This window comes from Oncorhynchus gorbuscha, linkage group LG10 (assembly GCF_021184085.1).
Source record: "Oncorhynchus gorbuscha isolate QuinsamMale2020 ecotype Even-year linkage group LG10, OgorEven_v1.0, whole genome shotgun sequence".
NCBI lineage: Eukaryota > Metazoa > Chordata > Actinopteri > Salmoniformes > Salmonidae > Oncorhynchus > Oncorhynchus gorbuscha.
The window spans coordinates 38,304,017-38,326,836 of record NC_060182.1 but is presented as its reverse complement, the minus strand read 5'-3'; the positions used below and the strand labels follow the sequence as shown (position 1 = coordinate 38,326,836).

The following is a 22,820-nucleotide window of genomic DNA, read 5'->3' as shown; positions in this document are numbered from 1 at the left end:
CTACATAATTTTGCACAGCACAGTGACATGCAATCAGGGTAGGCAGTGCTTACCCTGTGATAATCTAATTTAGAAAACAAAAACTGTTATGAAAAGCCAAATAAAAGACACAAATATATTTTTAAAAATTGTTATCTAATGTTTTTTTCTTAATGATTATGGTGGTTTTTATGCTCAAAAACGGGGGAAAAAATGTGCTGAAACTGCATCAAAACCTCAGGAACTGCGCCAGGGTGTTCATGCCTTTCTTTCTAGCCATTCAAATCCATTCAAATAGTTGATGCTGCGGCCATTCCTGACTCCAGTCCCTGTTAATGGATGGGGTCAGTACATGCGTCGCTGCTTCGCCTAGCTTGAAAGTAGCTTCATTTATTGCATTGAGCTCGGTTTCATATTTTGAGCATGAGTATGGCCTAAACATGTTGTGTGGTTATTGCCTGGGGTAAGCTACATCATTTGGCGCTCACGTCCCTTGAACTGATCAAACTCGAAGCTAGCTAGCAAAAACAACCGGACAAATGGACTATACTGCACCTCAAATAATATTCCAAGTTGGAATAATGTAAGGCTCTGTTTGGAGGGTTCGAAAGACAGGAACGCCAACCATAATGAAAGTTTCAACCAGACAGAGGCAGCATACCTCTACAAGACATGACAGGCAACCACCATATCCCTTACTGCTAACTGTCGGGCAGGCGAACAACGAGTACAGGACTGTCCACTTGTCTGAAACGTCGCAACGACTTCCACATCGCTGCCACTGCAGGGTTGTACTGTCGAATCGTGTGAATAGGCAGCATTCCTTTGAATGCATTTGATTTATCAAGCTAGAATTTCATTGTGACAAGACACATTTTCAGTCATTTCAATTGTTGATGTGGAAATTTCGTTAGAATCTTCCCAGCAAACCAGGAACATTCCCAGAACATTATGTACGATTCCTATTAAGTTCTAGTTAGGGTTTTATCTAACAAAAGGACATGTTTTAAGTAAAATATCCTTGGGAATGTTCTCCTAACGTTCACTAAAATGTTGTGCACAACATCTGTAACAACCATCACAGAACATTCCCCAAATGTTCTCATTAGGTTCCAGGTAATGTAATAACACAATGTTCCGGTAATGTTCTTAGAACATACTGGCACAACTAAATGTTCTGCAAATGTTGATGGATATGTTATTCAAAACACCCATAACAACAAGCAGGGAATATTCCTACAATGGTCTCATGAAGATATTCTGTAAGGTGATCCATGATGATCCATCATTTTTCTAAAAACATACTTCCGTGATAATGCATAATAATGTTCTGCTAATATTGATGTGTAATGTAACAGTATTATATGAAATCGTCAAACTTTTAAACAAACGGCATTTCAATCCTCTTACATCATTATATTGTATTAGGGTATTGTTCTAACATAGCTATAGCTATTTTAAAGAATGGTATTTAAGTAGATTTAAACATACAAACTGCCATCTTCAAGCCTTGTAGGCTACTTAGTCTGCTGCGCCAACAGGATCCTAATGTTTCTAGTAGATTTCCCTTTGTACTAAAATCCTTAAATTATGATGCAAACTACGGCTATTATGATCCAAACTATATGTCTTGGTACATTTACATTTGAGTATTTTAGCAGATGTTGTTATCCTGAGCAACTTACAGGAGCAATTAGAGTTGGTGCACTCGATGAGCTCAAGGGCACATCAACAGATGTTTCACCTATTCGGCTTGGAGATTCAAACCAGCAGCCTTTCGATTAACTGCTAAGCTACCTGCCGCACTGTACATACATATGCACATCTACACTCAGAACATTTTCATTTTTCAGGACTCTTATCTTTCAAAGAAAATTTGTAAAAATCCAAATAACTTCATAGATCTTCATTGTAAAGGGTTTAAACACTGTTTCCCATGCTTGTTCAATGAACCATAAACAATTAATGAACATGCACCTGCGGAACGGTCGCTAAGACACTAACAGCTTATAGACGGTAGGTAATTAAGGTCACAGTTATAAAAACCTAGGACACTAAAGAGGCCTTTCTACGGACTCTGATAAACCCCAAAATAAAGATGCCCAGGGTCCTTGCTCATCTGCGTGAACGTGCCTTAGGCATGCTGCAACGAGGCATGAGGACTGCAGATGTGGCCAGAGCAATAAATTGCAATGTCTGTACTGTGAGATGCCTAAGACAGCCCTACAGGGAGACAGGATGGACAGCTGATCGTCCTCGCAGGATCGGTATATCCAAACATCACACCTGCGTGAGTTACACCAGGAATGCACAATCCCTCCATCAGTGCTCAGACTGTCCGCAATAGGCTGAGAGAGGCTGGACTGAGGGCTTGTAGGCCTGTTGTAAGACAGATCTTCACCAGACATCACCGGCAACAATGTTGCCTATGGGCACAAACCCACCGTCGCTGGACCAGACAGGACTGGCAAAAAGTGCTCTTCACTGACGAGTCAAAGATTTGTCTCACCAGGGGTGATGGTCTGATTTGCGTTTATAGTCGAAGAAATGAGTGTTACACCGAGGCCTGTACTCTGGAGCAGGATCGATTTGGAGGTGGAGGGTCCGTCATGGTCTGGGGCGGTGTGTCACAGCATCATTGGATTGAGCTTGTTGTCATTGCAGGCAATCTCAACGCTTTGCGTTACAGGGAAGACATCCTCCTCCCTCATGTGGTCTTCTTCCTGCAGGCTCATCCTGACATGACCCTCCAGCATGACAATGCCACCAGCCATACTGCTCATTCTGTGCATGATTTCCTGCAAGACAGGAATGTCAGTGTTCGGCCATGGCCAGTGAAGAGCCCAGATCTCAATCCTATTGAGCACATCTGGGACCTGTTGTATCAGAGGGTGAGGGCTAGGGCCATTCCCCCCCAGAAATGTCCGGGAACATGCAGGTGCCTTGGTGGAAGAGTGGGGTAACATCTCACAGCAAGAACTGGCAAATCTGGTGCAGTCCATGAGGAGGAGATGCACTGCAGTACTTAATGCAGCTGGTGGACACACCAGATACTGACTGTTACTTTTGATTTTAACCCCCCCTTTGTTCAGGGACACATTTTTCAATTTCTGTTAGTCACATGTCTGTGGAACTTGTTCAGTGTATGTCTCAGTTGTTGAATCTTGTTATGTTCATTCAAATATTTACACATGTTAAGTTTGCAGAAAATGAACGCAGTTGACAGTGAGAGGAAGTTTCTTTTTTTTGCTGAGTTTATATACCCCTCACTCCAATCTGCCAGGCAACATTTTTACACGATTTCTGAAATCAAGTTTGTAGTGAAAATAAAAGTCAAATCATCCCAACTTTACAGTATGTAAAGAAGATTGGTGGAGTAAGAAAGAATAGAGGATACTTATTGGTATCCTCTTTTGCAAAGACAAAGACCACAACCTGGAAGTCAGAGTAAAGGTGTGAACAGCTTGTGTATTTGTGTTAGTCCCATCCCTGTGATGCACTGGATTCATTCCAGAAACACTCCAAAGTTCCCAGGTTCTATCCTCACTTACAACTACCAACAAACTATGGTAAAATCTACATTTTACAATAAATGTCTAATAAATTGTCATGTGATTCCAAATAATTGCCATGTGTGTTTCCACATGGATCTTTTTTTGTACAACTAACTTCCTCAACAGTAAGATAACACTAACACATGAAATAAACCCCCATGGACTGTTCAAAATTGATTTTTAATCATTCTGGGAACATAGGAATAACATTCTAAAAACATTGCGGGAATGTTTTGTGCACGCTGATAGAACTATTGTGAGAATGTCATCACAACTGGACAGATTTTGTGTTAGGGAAACTATCTGTTGTCATATCCCTTCAATATCCCCACAGCCTAAATAGATATTTTAGGAACTTTTAAAGAACATACCAAATGTGTTCTAGAAATGTTTTTGCAAGATCAGGCTTGTTTTTTCAACATAGTAAAAACATTGTAATTATCAGCACAACTGGACAGTTTTGTGTTATGGGAACATATCTCGTCATGTCCCCACAATGTTACCACAACCGAAATGAATGTGTAAGGAACTTTTAAAGAACATTAAGAATGTGTTCTGTGAACTTGTATGGTCAGGTGAATTATTTTGTACCTTAACTAAAAGAAACATTGTTCAATCATCCGCACAACTGGACAGTTTTTGTGTTTTGTGAACATATCTTTTGTGATGTCCGCACAATGTTCCCACCAGACTGTTCCCACAACCTGGGAACCTTTAAAGAGTAGACGAAACGTGTTCTGGGAACTAGGGATTAGCACTGGTAACCGGGATTCCAGAACTGTCCCGGGACCACTCTTCACATTTCCCCCCAAAATATGACAAGACCCGGGAAATTACAACATTTTCCCCCAAAGTCTCACTAATGTAATTCTACAAAATACACAACATGCAGCAGATTGGCCAAAAATGAAATAGCACATTATCCAAACAGGCTGTCGGATGGAACCCTTTAGCGTAGTGTATTTACTTCAAACAAAGTCGCCATAAAATCAAAGCACACGCAAAATTGACACTGCCAGACTGCACATGAGTCCTGAATGCAGTTCAGAGTTCTCATCAGAACTGAAAACTCGATCCTGGTCCGACCCAAGACTGGCGAGCTGAAGCCTGAGCTCAGGCCTATTCTGATATCACAGAAATGAAAGGAGCTCAAACCCCCAAAAAAAGCCACATTTCTAGAAAACAGTAGGCAATATTGATTTAAACGTTGTGGGAGAGGGCGGCAGCGGAGTGAGGAGACGAGGAAACAGCGTTTAGGCCTAGATATTCAAAACATTTCCTCTTTTTATCTCCCCACTATTCATGAGTTATCTGTATAGTCATCAACTCGATTTTGCCAAATCTGAGATGTTCTGTAATTTGACAGTTATTTAGCAAGCTTAGCAACTTTGGTCATTTGACTTTTGTTTGACTGCCATTACAAAGTTTGTATGATTCGATAACACTTCAGCCTACTCGGGGTGAGCTCTGTGTGTCCTGAGCACACTCTGTGTCGAGATGAAATGCGCTGAATTAATGAAGAAACATGACAACACTCTGAATTTATAAACGGCCTGTTTCGCATTTCACAACAATGTCATTGGCGATCAAAGTTACTCTGTCGTTACTAAATATCAGTTTCCCTTGCTGTGAAATCTTAACATAGAGCAGTCAAGCTGGAAATGTGGTGCAGCGACAATATTATTTTGGGAGAAACTTGGCATAGTGACCATATTTTGGTTTTAAATGCTTTAAATGGGCACTTCTGATTGAAACTTGGTAGATTTTCAGGAAAATAGTCATCCTACTGGTAATGTTCTTGCAACGCGAGGCAAATGTTTTATATAAACATTGTATAATCATCAGCACAACTGGACAGTGTTTATGTTTATGTTTGAAAAAATGTGTGTTTGTGAACATTTTCCGCCACCAAACGAATGTTCTGGTAACTTTGTATCCCAGATGGCGTAGCTGTCGGACGTGTGTTTGTCTTGTCCCATGTAAATATGGAGTTTATCGTTTTTTCACTTTCTACCTATGACCGAAATATACTTTCCTGCAACCCGCCTCACCCAATGTGGTATGGATCTGCTATTTTATACGTTATAACTGGAAACTCCATCAGAAACTAGCCAGCTAACTAGCTACTAGCTAGTAGTCACACCAGATCATCGCAGCTAGCTAGCTACAACCGAGTGGCTACTGCTTGCTAATGCCTCTGTACCGAAGCAAGCACCAGTTAGCCTTGAGCTAGTGTCAAGGTAGAACCATCTCCCGGCTAGTCGAAGAGGTATACCCGCTAATTCGTGGGCTATAATACCTCTTTTGCCAATTGGCCTGGACCCTTTATTGCCGACACGGAGCCCCGCCTATCCATCACGACTGGTCTGCCACCGTAATCGTCCGATGTGGTTTCAACAGGTTTTTCCGTTGCGATGTTGCCGAAGACCCGTCTGCTAGCCACGGCCCACTAGCTTTCTGAACACCGTGCCTCCCGCTCGCCTAGCATATTAGCGACTACCGAACGGCTCCCGGACTCACCTATTGCTGCTCATTGGACCCTATGATCACTCGGCTACACATACCTCTCTCTTACGTCAATATGCCTTGTCTTCTGCTGTTTCGGTTAGTTATTGTTTTATTTCACTTTAGAGCCCCTAGTTAGTCCTGCTCAACATGCCTTAGGTAGCTCTTTTGTCACACACCCCACACATGGGGAGACCTCACCTGGCTTAGCTGGTGTCTCCAGAGATGCAAGCTCTCTCATCGTCACTCAATGCATAGGTTTACCCCCACTGTACTCACATCCTACCGTACCCTTGTCTGTACATTATGCCCTGAATCTATTCTAACATGCCCAGAAATCTGCCCCTTTTATTCTCATGTTCCCAACGCACTAGACGAGCAGTTCTTATAGCCTTTAGTCATACCCTTATCCTCTGGTGATGTAGAGGTTAATCCAGGCCCTGTAGCCCCCAGCATCACACCTATTCCCCAGGCGCTCTCATTTGTTGACTTCTGTAACCATAAAAGCCTTGGTTTCATGCACGTTAACCTCAGAAGCCTCCTCCCTAAGTGTGTTTTACATTTACATTTACATTTAAGTCATTTAGCAGACGCTCTTATCCAGAGCGACTTACAAATTGGTGCATTCACCTTATGACATCCAGTGGAACAGCCACTTTACAATAGTGAATCTAAATATTTTAAGGGGGGGAGGAGGGGGGTGAGAAGGATTACTTTATCCTATCCTAAGTATTCCTTAAAGAGGTGGGGTTTCAGGTGTCTCCGGAAGGTGGTGATTGACTCCGCTGTCCTGGCGTCGTGAGGGAGTTTGTTCCACCATTGGGGAGCCAGAGCAGCGAACAGTTTTGACTGGGCTGAGCGGGAACTGTACTTCCTCAGTGGTAGGGAGACGAGCAGGCCAGAGGTGGATGAACGCAGTGCCCTTATTTGGGTGTAGGGCCTGATCAGAGCCTGGAGGTACTGAGGTGCCGTTCCCCTCACAGCTCCGTAGGCAAGCACCATGGTCTTGTAGCGGATGCGAGCTTCAACTGGAAGCCAGTGGAGAGAGCGGAGGAGCGGGGTGACGTGAGAGAACTTGGGAAGGTTGAACACTAGACGGGCTGCGGCGTTCTGGATGAGTTGTAGGGGTTTAATGGCACAGGCAGGGAGCCCAGCCAACAGCGAGTTGCAGTAATCCAGACGGGAGATGACAAGTGCCTGGATTAGGACCTGCGCCGCTTCCTGTGTGAGGCAGGGTCGTAATCTGCGGATGTTGTAGAGCATGAACCTACAGGAACGGGCCACCGCCTTGATGTTAGTTGAGAACGACAGGGTGTTTTATTCACTGCTTTAGCACACTCCGCCAACCCTGATGTCCTAGCCGTGTCTGAAACATGGCATAGGAAGACCACCAAAAATTCAGAAATGTCCAACATTTTCTGTCAAGATAGAAATGCCAAAGGTTGCAGAGTTGCATTCTACTGCAGAGATAGCCTGCAGAATTCTGTTATACTACCCAGGTCTATGCACAAACAGTTAGAGCTTCTCCTTTTAAAAATCCACCTTTCCAGAAATATCTCACTGTTTGCACTTGTTATATAGACCCCCCTCAGCCCCCAGCTGTGGATGCTACATTGGTATATGGCTGAGCTGAGTTAAGCAGTGTGTTATTTTGTCAGATGATTTGAAATATCCTGCCATTGGAGGTTATCGCTTGGCTACATTGGTATTTACATTTCATGAAAATTTTGGTTAATAGCCTATGTCACTCTGGTTGTTGGAGCTGTCTGTTGTATGGTGAACTTGGGCTTCATTGTTTATTTGCGAGTAAATCTGGCTTTGATAGCCAGTGCCTACAAAACCACCAACCTCTACGCACGTCACTGGCATAGCATACACTGGTACATGGACTTCATGTTCCCTGGACATGTTAGCCTACACGTAAATAATGTTTTGCTTTTAACTAGGATTCAGACACACACAAGCACACAAACACACACACTCGCATAAACACACACACAACAAACACACACCTAAAAGAGTTGAGGTTTGAGAGCTGCTAGCCTTATCATAAAAGAGTCTTTGTACATCCATGTGCCTGGACTATCAGCTCTACTCTGAGTTTAGCCATGTTTATTCATTATGTGTGTTACCTCTGGTTAACATCAGTGCAATGAAAACAGGGAAGAGAAAACATACACGGAAATGTCCTGCATTGTGTAACATCAAAAAACACTATAACCACGTGTTAAATCTAAATCACATTATAAATCAGGTACTTTGGGTCCTGGGTGCTGATTGCCTGAAACAGCATTTCAGCTATGTGTATATCCAACATTATATTATGGGTATGAAGCTAAAATACTTGTTTAATGATCTATTTAGGTTGGCATCCAGTTTATAATGGCAATAAGGCACCACATGGGTTTGTGGTATGGCCACTATACCACACCCCCTCAGGCCTTATTGAATTAATTATAGCACATCAATAGAAGGCTAAAGAAGGGAAAGACCACATAGAACCACAGACTATATGTTTATCACACTAAAGAGCACGGGTAATATGTCTGCCTTTGAAAATAGGTATTCTGGCCTCAATGGGACCTGGTTAAATACATTTTAAATAAATAACTATGAATAACTATGAATGTACTTACAGCACTCAATAGGATGGGAGGCGGTTTGCAGTGAGATGTGTTGCCCATTAGGTTGGGGTATATGCACACGGAACACTAGACGCACACGAGTGTTCTTTCGTCCGATGTCCGTCTCGCCCTTCCTCAGCTCAATATCAGCATTCCTGAGCTTCAGGATCCCAGCACAGTCGATTCTGTGAGATAGGAGGATTAACTACTGTAAGCCTTGTACAGATACCCATGTGTTGCATTATGATCACAACTGATATGGTTCATGAGATCAGATCTAGGTTCAATTAGTATGAGTTTTATTTCAAAAACTTGATTGAGCATGTCTGGCACAGCCTCCCAAGTGGTACGGTGGTCTAAGGCACTGTGCAACCAGGCTCTGTCGCAGCCTGGTGCGGTGCACAATTGGCCCAGCGTCGTCCGGGTTAGGGGAGGGTTTGGCCGGCAGGGATGTCCTTGTCCCACCGTGCACTAGCGACTCCTGTGGCAGACTGGGAGCAGTGCATGCTGACATAGCCAGGTGTACGGTGTTTTCCTCTGAAACATTGGTGATGCTGGCTTCCGGATTAAGTGGGCATTGTGTCAAAAAGCAGTGCGGCTTGGTTGTGTTTCGGAGGATGCACGGCTCTCGACCTTCGCCTCTCCTGAGTCCTTACGGGAGTTGCAGCGATGAGACAAGACTTTAACTATCAATTGGATACCACAAAATTGTGGAGAGAAAAAGAGCATGCCTGGAACCAATGGAATATTCCCATCAGTTTACATTTTTCCCGCTTATCTGGTGGCATTGGAGACAGGCTCAGTAAACAGGCTCAACAAGTTTGAAAGAAAACAAATACTGTTTGAACCAGTCTTCAAAGGACACTGCTTTGTATGGGTGGTGTTTCACATGAATCCCTACTCTAACTTCTCTCACATTGCTTTCATGTCGTTCTTGGGCTCCAGAGGGATCTCCAGGACTTTGGTGGAGTTGATGATCTTCTCGTAGCTGGTGGTGGTAACCGTCTTGCCCGTGATGCGGTGAACCTGGTAGAAAGCGTGGGGCTTCAGGATCCTCTCATCTGCGGTCCCGATGAAGATCTGCAGGCCCAGTGGCTCCTTTCCCCTGTAGCCATGCAACTGGAAGAAACTCTAATAAATAAATTTTTTTTTTTTTACATGAAGTCAAGATGTTCACACTTTTCATAATGGGTAGTTTTTCAAGTTCCTATTCTGCCTGTTCTGACCCCCCCTAATAATTTCTCATTATTTGCCTATATGGTCATTAAATTTAATTTCAGCAAGCTATGACACCCACCATCTCAGATGCTCCTGAAATGGTTTCTGTAGTTAAAAAATAAATAACATAAGCATTCCTGCAACATTATTTTGTTGAAATTTTAATTTTATAGGATTCAACTACTATTCAATAAACATAAAACCCAACATCCGATTTGAACCAAACCTCTTCTTAACAATTATCAAGACCTGAGGAATCCAAATAAATGGTCAAGTCACCCATGGACCCCCCCCCAAACAAGCATCTAAGCCCACCCAAATATCCAATATCAGTTCTTTATGGTTTTAGCAAGTAGTATGAAGCCGCGGATTGGAGTATTGTTTATTCATACTATGTAATGTATTCTCAGTGAATTTGTGGATGTTTTTTCCCCCTGTTCAGATAAATTAGCCATTGAAGTTGCTCGCATATTTCCCAATAAATTAGTAAAAATGCCAGGTTTTGCCCAATAGATTATGTTGTTCCTTCTACTGCCACACCATTTTATCAAATGTTGCTGGTTTCTTGTGTTTACTAAATTGGTCACATCATTTATGTTGCAACCTTGAGTAGAAAACCAATAGCTTTTGCTCATGATGCAAATAAATGGTGTGGTCATCCTCACAATTTATGCCAGACCTCCATGAATTGTTGGACCTTTTAGGAGAGTTGGATGAGGCATTCGTTGCTAAGAGAAGGACACATTTGATTGCTTTCATGGAGGACTGGCTTGACTTGTGAGGACACAATTCATTTTCATCTTGAGCAAAAGTTATTGGTTTTCTACAAACCATTGTTGTGAGCCATTTAATAAACACAATAGATCAGCAAAAGGGATAATAGGTTGGCAGTAGCAGGAATAGTGGCACATTCTGGAACTTTCACACTAATTTATGGGGGGAAATGCAACTTAATGGCTAATTTCTCTGAACAGGTGAAAAATCCCCACCAAATTCACTGAGAATACATAACAGAGTATGATTAAACTGTACTCCAAGCCGCAGATTCATACTACTTGGTGTGGGAATTGGGTGGTCCATGGGTGGCTTTTGACCATTTAATTGGATTCCTCAATCATTGTTAAGAAGAGGTTTGGTAAAAATTGGATATTGGGTACTATATTTATTAAATATTACATAAATGCTATACGTTTAAATGTACAATTTGGGGGCAATCAATTAGAGTTCAAATATTTTTCACCAAAATAATGTTGCAGTGATGCTCATATTATCTTTTTCTAACTACAGAAACAAAACCATTTCAGAACAATCTGAGATGGTTGGTGTTGAAATCCACTTTCTTGTGCTTTTTGAGGGTGAATGACTCTTTAACTACATCTTCTTTGACAGTTTCCTGCTAACATTTTTAGATGAACATAAAGCTAACCCCCTGGTAGGGTAGCCTGGTGGGGTCACATGTGGCTCAGTTGGTAGAGCATGGCGCTTGCAATGCCAGGGTTGTTTGTTCGATTACAATGTGGGACCAGTGCAAAACATATATGGAAATGTATGCACTCACTACTCTAAGTTGTTTTGGATAAGAGTGTCTGCTAAATTACTTAGATGTTGGCTCAGCAGAAACACTCACTGCTGGAAACATTATAGTATCCTCAACCTTGAATATCAGCTAGCAGGAATTCAAAGGAGCTCCATAGGAATCACTATCATTCATTGGCATGCTTATTAGAATATGACTGCCTTAGTTTAGCCACATGTGCCACGGATACTTTCAAGACAAAATAAAGACTAGGTCTACATTAATTCCAGTACTTCTACAGTGGAATGGTTTGGAGAATTGGAGGTGGCGACATAGTAAATACATGTTTATAACATGATGTAAAACTCCTAATCACAATTATTTATCAAAATCATTGCATACAATTGCAAAGTAGCTGTAGGCCTAGTTGTTGCCAATATTCAGATAAATAATCAAAATATGCTTGCAACCTTGTCAGACGTCTACACTTTACATAGTTCTCTTAACTCATCACTAAAACCCCATCTGTCTCACACACACACACATTTTCAAGCTCATGATTTTTCAGAAAGATAATTTTAGTTGCAAGTTCACACATTGTGGTTTTTGCATGCTTCCTTCCGAGGTAGTCTCTGGTCTCTCCACTAATCTGTGTGTGTGTGTGTATTTTACGACAGGTGAAAAGAGTATAGTGAGGGGGCAGAGTTTGGCTGAAAGAGGCATGGCAGAGATCACATCTCATCTAATTTCCTTGTTGCTCAGACATACAGAGAGACAGAGAGACACAGAGAGAGGCAGACAGACAGACAGACAGAGAGACACAGAGACAGGCAGACAGGCAGACAGGCAGACAGGCAGACAGGCAGACAGGCAGACAGGCAGACAGGCAGACAGGCAGACAGGCAGACAGGCAGACAGGCAGACAGGCAGACAGGCAGACAGGCAGACAGGCAGACAGGCAGACAGACAGACAGACAGACAGACAGACAGACAGACAGACAGACAGACAGACAGACAGACAGACAGACAGACAGACAGACAGAGAAACAGGCATGGGGGGGCTGACCGAGAGAAAGAGTCACATCCCAGGAACCTGAGTAGCCTACAGCATAGTTTCCTCTTTAAAGTCAAGTGAGAATTACAATATTCACATTCACTGTTGTAGAGCTTTTTCACTGGTGAAACTCCTTACAACTGTCCAATGTAAGCAAAAACTATAGTGACTTGAGTGGTCTTGAACACAGGTAGTTGAGTCTGACACAATGAGTAAAATAGAGGAATTCTATCTGAGAATAGGCCATCTGAGAAGCTGGTTGCTATGGTTGCAGTGAGTGAGTCAGAGCGAGTGGGACTAGGAAAATTAAAGTGGAGGAAGTTCAGAGTCTGGTACTGAGAGGGAGTAGTTTGGCCGCGCCTAGCCAGCCACGTGATCAGACGACACCAGGCACAGCTCACTGACCTCAAAGAGAGCCAGAGAAAATGGAAAGTGAGAAATGCTTAATTTCCACCTGGCCAGGTTCTGGCAATCAACAACAACAAGTACGCTTTCAAGATGTTGCCTTGGAAACATTAAAATATGAACTGAATGTTCTATTTCCTACTTCTTTCCTAAATATATGGACGACGTGGAAATGCCTTCTGTTATGTGCAGCTTAGATTGAACATGTAAAAAAGTGATACTAACTCTATATAGCAAAACTCAACTTTTTTTTCATATGAGTATGCCTGAACTTAAGTTCACCACTCCTGTCTCCAGAGTACACTGGGGGTAATGTGACCTGTGTATAAATGGGCCAAAAAAAAAACTGCTTGTGGGTAAAACCTTGGTCCGTGAGAGGCAAAGCAGCAGTGTATTTTCTGCAAGAAGACAAGTGTTCTCATGACACTTTGATTTGAAACAATTAACACAAAAGCTGTTGCTCATAGTAAATGAAGACAAAAACAATAATCTGCAAGGTGTTTACTGTAATAATGGCTGGAATTCAAGTCTGGGAGTTGACTCGATGAAACAGTAGCTGACATGCATAAGATATCAGTGCACATTATAACTCATTTCAGTGAGTGTGGCAGGCTGCTAGGAAGAAGAGAAAGTTAGAAGGAGAGAGACAGGGAGAGATAGAAAGGGAAAGATATAGAGAGAAAGGGAGAGATAGAGAAAGGATGAGGTAAATAACATATACTGTAGAACGTACACAGTAACACACAGGAGTAATTTTCCTAAGCCAGGCCCTGGGACAGTAGTAGCATAGCTATGTACTGACTAGAAAATACCATTACACACATCATGCCTTCCTATTAGGGCTGTCCTACACTAAAGGCGGCTACCTAGAACCTGTAGGATAACTTTTGGTTCCAAGAAATGTATTATCCTTTTTGGTTCAAGGTAGATTCCTTTCACCAAAGGGTTCTTAAAAAGGTTATATGAGGGTGCTTCATTGGGTGAAAAGATTCTATCAAGAACCAAAAAAGACTTCCATAAATCAACTTATTTTCTAAAAGTGATACAGAGCCATTCCACTGGGGACACACTGATTAAATCAACCTTGTTTGCATGTCATTTCAATGAAATGACATTGAACTAAAGTGGAACAGACGTTGAATTGAAGTTTGTGCCCAGTGGGATGCAGCGTACCTGGACAACAGGATGACCACCAGTGGGGGCTTTGACCGCGCCTCTGCTCCCCTCTGTCTCATAGTGGGCTCGGTGGTGGGGCTTGGGCTGCACGTCAACATGGAGCTTGTACTGGTCTGTACGGCTGGGGACAGGCCATTCCAGAGGGGGCAGAGAAGACAATGGGATGCTAAAGGAAATAAGACATGGGGGAAAAGTATTAATTTGTCTTGTGCAATGAGTAGGCACGCTAAATTGTGGTTCCTAATGAGCAATGAAAGCTTGGTCATACAAACATACTACTACTACTACTACATACAACTAAATCAGATTCATAATAAAACTGCACGATGCACCTATACAGGCTTCCTACACCATTCACCTGCAGAGGTTGGGGACCATCTGCTTGGTCCAGATGGGAGGGATCACAAAGAAGGATTCAGCCCCAGTTTTATTCTTAACATCCTGCTCACAGGACACCAGGTAGTTGACCTCCCTGTGGTTCTCTGGGTAGAAGGCATATGCCTGGTTGGCTGTCTTCACTATCTTGGTGGGGACTAGACCAGGCTGGACAGTGCCATAGCCGTTCATGGCCTCAGCCAGACTGTTGGAGGTCCCGTATTGGGCCCCTGCGTTCTTTTGGGGATGCTCCTCGTGGCCCCTATGGGGGGAAGGACTGTTGGAAGGGATCCCGTTGATCAGGCTGGTGTTCCTGTACATGTCGTAGGTGCGTTTGCCCTGTGGGGAAGCGGAGCGGGATCCTGGCCTGAGGGATGGGGAGGGCGAGCGGGGGGGCGATGCAGCCCTCCTCTGTGCGGGGGGAGGTGCCCGGGGAGGTGCGGGGGGGAGCCGGTGTGGATATTCTGGAAGCGGGGCCAGAGGTCCCCAGCCCCGGTCTGGCCACTACTAGGGGACACGCAGGGAGAGGCCCAGGGGGAGTAGCTCTCTGAGTGCCAGCTGGTGGAGGAGTTGCTGGAGGCTGGGCTCAAGCACTGGGGCTCACGGTAGGCCAGGCTTTCGTGGCCCGGGACGGTCAGGGTGGGACGGGGGCTGATGTTCAGAGTGTGGTTCTGCAGGGAATCTCGTCCATCGCTGTAGTGCTCACGTGACGGTGTGATCTCGATCCTGGGGCTCAGGGCAATGCCCCCAAGCCTGGAGTGGTCCAGGTAGTTTTTGGCTTCCAGGTGCTCATAGCCAGAGAGGCTCTCTGGGTTGTGCTCACTGCACTTAATGCTGTAGGGGGAAGCCTCCTCCTGGATGTAGGCCAGACCAGATGGAGGGCTGACTCTCTGTGAGGAGAGATTTGGCTCATCTACAGGAGATAGGAAACAAGGAAGAGAAATCATTAGGAAAACACATGAAAGTACAACAAAATACATGATTTATAAAAGGGATTGCCCATAGTCTGTAAAATCATTTCTCACTAAAGATATTCACTTTCCCCCGAAATCACGTCTTACAAAACGTACATGTTTTAAATGCACATGTTGAGAGCCACATTGAATTGAAATTATGTGTTTATTGAATTAATCAATTAATCCAAATTAATCAAAACCATTTCAAATAAACATATTGTTAATCATTTTTATTCAATCCCTTAGATCAGTTTGATTAACAATCATATAAAACAAAAGGCTTAGATTTGGAAATTATTCACAAATCACATCAAAAGGGTCGTCCTTTTGTAACCATTAACCCATTATGTACATAAAACAAATGTCATGATGTTTTGTGGTTGGAAAGTGTGTTCATACAAGCTCTACCAATGCACTGTAATCAACTTAACCAATTGCTTTATTCTTTGAGTTGAGTGGACTTCAGAAGGACAAGAATTTGAGCTAACGTGTTAAAGTTTGTTTAGTCAACAAACTGCTCGAAGTGAGCTGAATTTGAACCAGCTTGTTGAGTAAAATTACAACTTCATGTTTGATCAAAACCACACCCACTATTATCATATTTCCCAGCATGCCATACTGCAGGTTGATTTTCAGAAATGTTTGTTTCAATACCTGTATTTTTGCATGTACATTGATGGGTTGATTAATCTTATGCAACACAAACATAAATAACATACATTTTTTGAAACCAATCCAATCTGTTAATGGTTTGACTTATTGTACCCGTTGCGAAGATGGCCGTTACAGTTAATATGATTTATGTAGCCTCTAACAACTCTTTCCTACCTGGCCAGTCATTCTCAATACATGTTGTGAGTGATTGATATTGTCAAACACATGGTGGCTATGTAATTGGGGAGGATGGGTTCAAAGTAATGGCTTGAATGGAATCAAACACACTGGGCAGAAACTGGTTGAATCAATGTTGTTTCCATGTCATTTCAACCAAAAAACTTATATGTGATGTTTAATCAACATTGAAAACTGATATTCTATTCCAGCCATTGTTGTGAGCCGTCCTCCCCTCACCAGGCACCTGGGATGAATTGTTGGATATCCTCACTCTGGCTGGATTCCAATACAAAATATACATCACTTTGCAAGCCAGCATAATGTGACTTGCAAAGTGATGTGGCCTGTAAAGTAGTGATGGTAAGTTTGGTTCTTTTTATTGACTCTGATCTTTTAAACTCATTTAGTCAAAATAACATTTAGTTCTTTGGATTCAGTCATTCCCAGATCACTCAGGACCCACTACCGGTGGGTCCTGGGTGATTCTACAAGCCTCTCGCTCACCATAATTGCCTTACTGGAGCTGTCATTCGTGGCTGAGACTGTGTGCTTCAAACGATGTACATTTGTGATTGCTACTCACTGGGCACACCACGTCATTTCAACATGGAGAATTGGGTCATATTTGGTTGATACGTTGATCAATGAGATTCCAACCTCAAAAAGACAGTCAAAAGTTTATTGAATTCCCAATGAGTTATCACTATGCTTTCAACCATCTAAAAACACAACCAAATTCCAATGGAAAATCAATGTCTGATTTTTGGTTTAGTTGTTACCTAAATGTGATATCACTGTGCTTTCGATCATTTTTTAAATGGGAATAAAATGTCAGATATTTCGTTTATTTTACAACAACTTAATGTGTTATCATTGTGCTTCATCTACTAGCACAACCAAATTACCTGGATTGATTATTTAAGTACATGGTGCAAGTTGTCAATGCCATTTGAGATTCTGCTCAGCTTGTTATATCAATTGTGAAGATCTCCACAGACCTGTGACATTTCCATGCTATCTTTAACATGCACACTTTCTATTATTACATAAGAAGACATTTATTGTTACAGTAACCTCAAAATGTGTCCAGGGATGTGTTACTAATTTTAAAGACAAATAAATACTGTAAGATCGCCTTAACTTTATGCTATTTACTGTATTACAAAAGTAATATTGGATTGTGTTTGGTTGACAACGCAACAAAATATCAACATTTAAAGAAGATGCATCTATTGCTTGGATAGTTCCATCTGAGCCACTGGCTTAATCCTATTCTTTAACTTTTATTTTAGGTTGAGATGGAGATCTGAATCCAACTGTATCATTTGTTGAATCATGAATCTAGAGTCAGTAAAAGGATTTGTTAAAAAAACAAATAGTTCAAACTGCACATCAGTACTGTAAACCAGTAGGGAAACTTGAAACAGGAGTATTAGACCACTGTGTTAGGATGTACCTAGGCTCTCAATGAACGGCCATTTGCAATGTATTGTCAGATTTTAATTGTAAAGTTAACATAGTCACTTAGACACTCACTTGGTGAAGGCTAAAGGACTGAAAGACATAATCTCTGTTGCTGACAAATACAGTCATGAGTTGTAAGTACAATTCACTCACAAGGCAAAGCACACTGTGAAATATGCAAATAATGTCAAAAAAATTCTGAAGTTGAATTGTATGTTCACTCAACCTAAAATTCTAAGTAAGAATGACCATACAATTCAATTTGAGAATGTATGTTGGTTCAGCTATATGCCCAAATGTTGAGCCAACTCACAATCCTGTTGCAGCTGGTTGCCTTACAAATGAATCAACATCTTATTTTACAGTGTGATTATACAATGTATACAAACATGCATAAGAAATACAGGATCAATCGTATCATTTTTGTCAACGTTTTTATTTATGTTTAGTAATGACTACTAGAACTAGAAGTGGAAGAAAAATAACATTGTCAAAATTACTTCCTGTATATCTGTTTTCAATGACGCCAATGAATTAAACGTTTTTGAGAGCAGAACATTGTTTAAGAAGTAATTTGTCGTTAAAGTACTATAACGCATATAAAAGTTGAAAAGCGCGTGGGAGACTTGACAAACCATTGGACAAACCTTGATCTTCCCCGGGAAAGTTGTCGCAAGGTGGTTCGTATTCAAACAGGTAGTCAAACTCCAACTCATCTTGGCAGTTCACTTGACTCAGTTCCTCTTCCAACCCTAAATCACTAGGGTTTTTTCCGTCGTAAAACGAGTTCATCTGTCTTATTTACTCAGTTAAGTTATGAGAAAAACGAAAGGAAATATAGTTTGTAGAATCAATGATATTACGCTGGCTGTTGTCTTTATCCACTAAGGCCATGCGATGTCAGAGGCGATGGAGGCGGAGAGACTATTTACTTGCTCGATTGAAGCGATGATGCGACCCTGATGCATCAGTAAAACGCTTTGAAAAGAATGATCAGTATCGTAATAGTAGCTAAAGCTTCCTGTTTCAAACTTAAACGCATGGTGAGACAAGGGGTGTCTATTTCACAAAGTAAATATATACGATGCAAGGTGTCAAACGCGGAGTGATCACGCCTCCCTATGATCACTGACAGAACAGTTGCAGGTGCACAACTTCACAGTGACGAGTTGCATCAGTGGTACAGTTGAAGTGCTGCTGCCCCCGGGTGTTTGGCACCAAACAATTAGGCATGACATATAAGATATATATATATATATATATATATATATATATATATATATATATATATATATATATATATATATATATATATATATATATATATCTTACTATAACTTTTAATTCAAACTGTAAAGATAGTGTGTCCAAGTAGGCTATAGTATACTGTAAGCTACTATTGTGCACAATATCGTTACAGTTTGAATTAAAAGTTACAGTAATTGCAGCATTTTCACCCACCCATGCTGTATCAATGAGTCAATACATAAAATGAATAATTATACATCATTATCATACATAATTATGAATTACCTTTTTTTCTGTATTGTTTGGGGGGTTTACTGGTATGGTCTATGTTCTAATGAATACATTATTTCATTCATTACTTACTTTTAAACCCTTTATAAACTACACTGAACAAAAATATAAACGTATCATGGAACAATTTCAAAGATTTTACAGAGTTGCAGTTCATATGAGGAAATCAGTCAATTTAAATAAATTCATTAGGCCCTAATCTATGGATTTCACATGACTGTGAATACAGATATGCATCTGTTGGTCACAGATACCTTAAAAAAGGTATGGGCATGGATCAGAAAACCAGTCAGTATCTGGTGTGACCACCATTTGCCTCATGCAGCATGACACATCTCCTTCACATAGAGTAGATCAGGCTGTTGATTGTGGCCTGTGGAATGTTGTCCCATTCCTTTTCAATGGCTTTGTGAAGTTACTGGATATTGGCGGGAACTGGAAAACACATGTTGATCCAGAGCATTCCAAACATGCTCAATGGGTTACATGTCTGGTGAGTATGCAGGCCATGGAAGAACTGGGACATTTTCAGCTTCCAGGAATTGTGTACAGCTCCTGGCAACATGGGGCCATACATTATCACGCTGAAACATGAGGTGATGGCGGAGGTTGAATGGCACAACAATGTGCCCCAGGATCTCCTCACGGTACCTCTGTTTATTCAAATTGCCATTGATAAAATGCAATTGTGTTCATTGTCAGTAGTTTATGCCTGCCCATACCATAATCCCACCTCCACCATGGGGCACTCTGTTCACATCAGCGAACCGCTCGCGCACAGGTCGCCATACACCCTTACAAGGACAAGGGGAATTGAAATGGTATTTTATTTGATCCTTAGCACATCGATTCTTCTCTGAGATGCTTTATGAATACGGGCCCTGATATACATTGCATTGAGAGAGCTAGCCTGCTGGTCCCAGGTCAGTTTGTGCTTTGGCATGACAATGAACATATGAGATTGTAAGACAGCACAGACAGATCTAGCTAGGATCAGGCTTGAGAAAAATTGACAGAAAAATTAGACTCCTTCGTGTCTAAACAAGTGGAACAAGTTTAAGACCATGTGAAGGTATTATATTTGTAAACCCTACTGTATCAGCTATAACAACCATTGTAAAGTTATTGCGTTATAATAACATCTTGTCATAACACCATACAACAATAGGTACATTGTGAAAGTTTAGGCCTACAGCAAAAGTAGGAAATATGTCTGGGAGGGGTCCTAATTGTTCCTAACAGGAATAACTGAACAATAATGCCTTGATAGCAGAAATGTGTCAAAAGTTTTAAAAATTAAAGAGCCTACACATTTTTATAATTGATGACCTTAAGGGCCCGATTCAATCAGATCTGCTTTAGCCGAAATCTGCTTAGTTAATGTTTTGACGGTGTGGGAGGAGGAATTACGTAGAGCTGTCAAATCCACAAGCTGCTCCGGCATTATATTGCCATGTCTGCACGGAGTAGCATTGAGATAAATCCCATGCAGCCTTGTTTACAAGTTCGAACACTGAGATGTGATGTGAGATGTAAACCTACACATCGTTTTATTTATTTATTTCCCATTTGAGCGTCATTATTTCTATATAGCCTACATTTTCTCGCGGTGAACTTCCAACGCGAGTGGGATGGGTATGGCTTCGAGACAGTTATTACACGAGCAGCTGCTCACCGATTTTGACCGCTCCGTCCAAAGCAGTTCCACCTCTCGACGCCGCCAAAACATCAGCTAAGCAGGTTTAATAGTGTCCTTAATCATCCCAAACCAAACTTTTCAATAGCCATACTCATCTTGCCTTGGTATTGTCAACATAGAAGATGAACTCCCCAGGACGCACTGAGCGCGTGCACATATCAATCACAATTCATAATGCTAATATTTTATCATAGCCAACCCCGTAAGGCTTTAGGTAACGGATAACAATGCCTATTATACATCTTATATTGTTAGTATGAATTTTGATACCTTACTGCTCATTATAGCTTGCAGTCATGAATGTTTTATTTTAATAGTTAAACATGTAAATGTAATCTACTACAACCTGAAGGCTCATTTTCATGTGACTACAATGACGTGAAGTCTACCACTACAGTAGCGTAGCCTACCTTACATAGCGCTAGCGTTCCCCTCGCCGCTGTCCAGGTCATGTAGGCAAATAGCGGAATCACCATGGAATAAACTGATCAACTCATGTGCATCAGTTAGATACCCAAACCACTAACTGACAGTCCAGATATGCCACACACGATATACAACTACACAGTCAATATATCATATTTTGTGGATTATACAATGTACAATTATATATGAACACATGTCTAGGACTAGGCTACTCGAAAATCAATAGGGTTGATAAATTACCAGATTATCACTATTCAGCACGCGGCATCCATACCTTGATCCATCGACCTCATGGTGTGGTACTGTGCCAGTCTCCAAGATTCTCTAAACATTTGAAAATAAAGTTTAAAATATATATCAAAATGAAAAACTATTCTGCTATAATAGCAGTAGAAACCCACTTGCATAAAAAAAGGCAATATAAAAATGAAATATTAGACTTCCAATACTCCTTTATAAACTCAAAAACATGGAGCTAAAATAGACTCCAGCAAGCTATGGTTATGGTTTGAACTTCTTTCCTTGCTCTAAGGATTACTTGAGTATCAAGAGCGGCTTCCTTCTCCGCTCTGGGTGTTTATAATGGTCCAATGCTGTAAAATAACGGGATTCCCTCAGTGTTTCCTCCTGTTTATGCGCTTTGCCATGGAAACCTGGAGCGGCTCCATCTCGGAGACTCAGGGCTTTCCTGCAAAGCCCACACTCAGGAATCCATGACGTCTCCGGCTCCTGCGCCAAGGCATTTCTGTGGCTTCTCGCAGACAGTGGCACACAAGAACTTCATTGTAGGGATGTGAAAAAAAATGACTGCAGGACAGGGGCTAAAAAAAAATTCAACAGTAGGCCTATGTATACTATATACAGTAGTACATAACTTTTTTAGGCTACAAAGTTTTAATGTTTGCTGGTCACCTTAGTGTAACTTGTGCATTAACTGAGTTTTAAAAAATCAGCAGTAGTTCTAGGTAGAGGTCTTCGCAGGTCAAAATAGTTGGACCTGGACCCGAACAGACTCAAGGGCAATCAGACCCGGACCCGAACGACCCTACAACAACCAGACCTAGACCCGATCTAGACCAGACCTGATTGGACCCAGTGACATTGTTTTTTTAAAAATCAGCCAAGTTGTTCTTCTGGTTAACGAATAGGTCTTTATATGTTGGCTAAGCCTTCTATAAGTCAATAAATTCCTTGTATTAGCATAAAATAAATGTTCTATATTCTAAGCAGTGCTGTGGTCGGGTCCACTCGGGTCTATCAGCTGTAGTTACATAGACCCCATTGCCACGGGAAGTAGCAGTGTAGAGGGTGCTGCAGCACCCCCTGAAAAATCGGAATAAAACATCTATAATTCAAAATTGAAAAATGTGTGCACTGGGCCTTTAGTAGTCCTGTATTAGCAGACTGATTTAGCCATCTGTAGCACCCCATCTTCCCGCCCCTATCATAGACCCGAGACCTGATGACAATCACACAGAAGCCGACACAGACCCGAG

The 22,820-nt window shown here is 41.7% G+C and overlaps 1 protein-coding gene across 5 annotated transcripts in view; it reads right to left on the bottom strand.

Annotated features, from left to right (window-relative positions):
* LOC124046022 (nuclear factor of activated T-cells, cytoplasmic 2-like) overlaps nucleotides 1-21,874 on the bottom strand; it is a 45,542-nt gene extending 23,668 nt beyond the window's left edge. For 2 of the 5 annotated variants that reach the window (XM_046365946.1, XM_046365950.1), the window contains exons 1-5: nucleotides 18,308-18,768; nucleotides 14,390-15,319; nucleotides 14,029-14,197; nucleotides 9,579-9,781; nucleotides 8,675-8,847 (exon numbers count right to left, since the gene is read on the bottom strand). In XM_046365946.1, coding sequence (XP_046221902.1) covers nucleotides 8,675-8,847; nucleotides 9,579-9,781; nucleotides 14,029-14,197; nucleotides 14,390-14,727 — 883 coding nt within the window. In that variant the 5' untranslated portion in view covers nucleotides 14,728-15,319; nucleotides 18,308-18,768. Of the gene's footprint in view, nucleotides 1-8,674; nucleotides 8,848-9,578; nucleotides 9,782-14,028; nucleotides 14,198-14,389; nucleotides 15,320-18,295; nucleotides 18,769-21,564 lie in introns of those variants that run through there. The other 3 variants (XM_046365947.1, XM_046365948.1, XM_046365949.1) reach the window with 3 other exon arrangements.
* Between the last annotated feature and the right edge of the window lie 946 nt (nucleotides 21,875-22,820).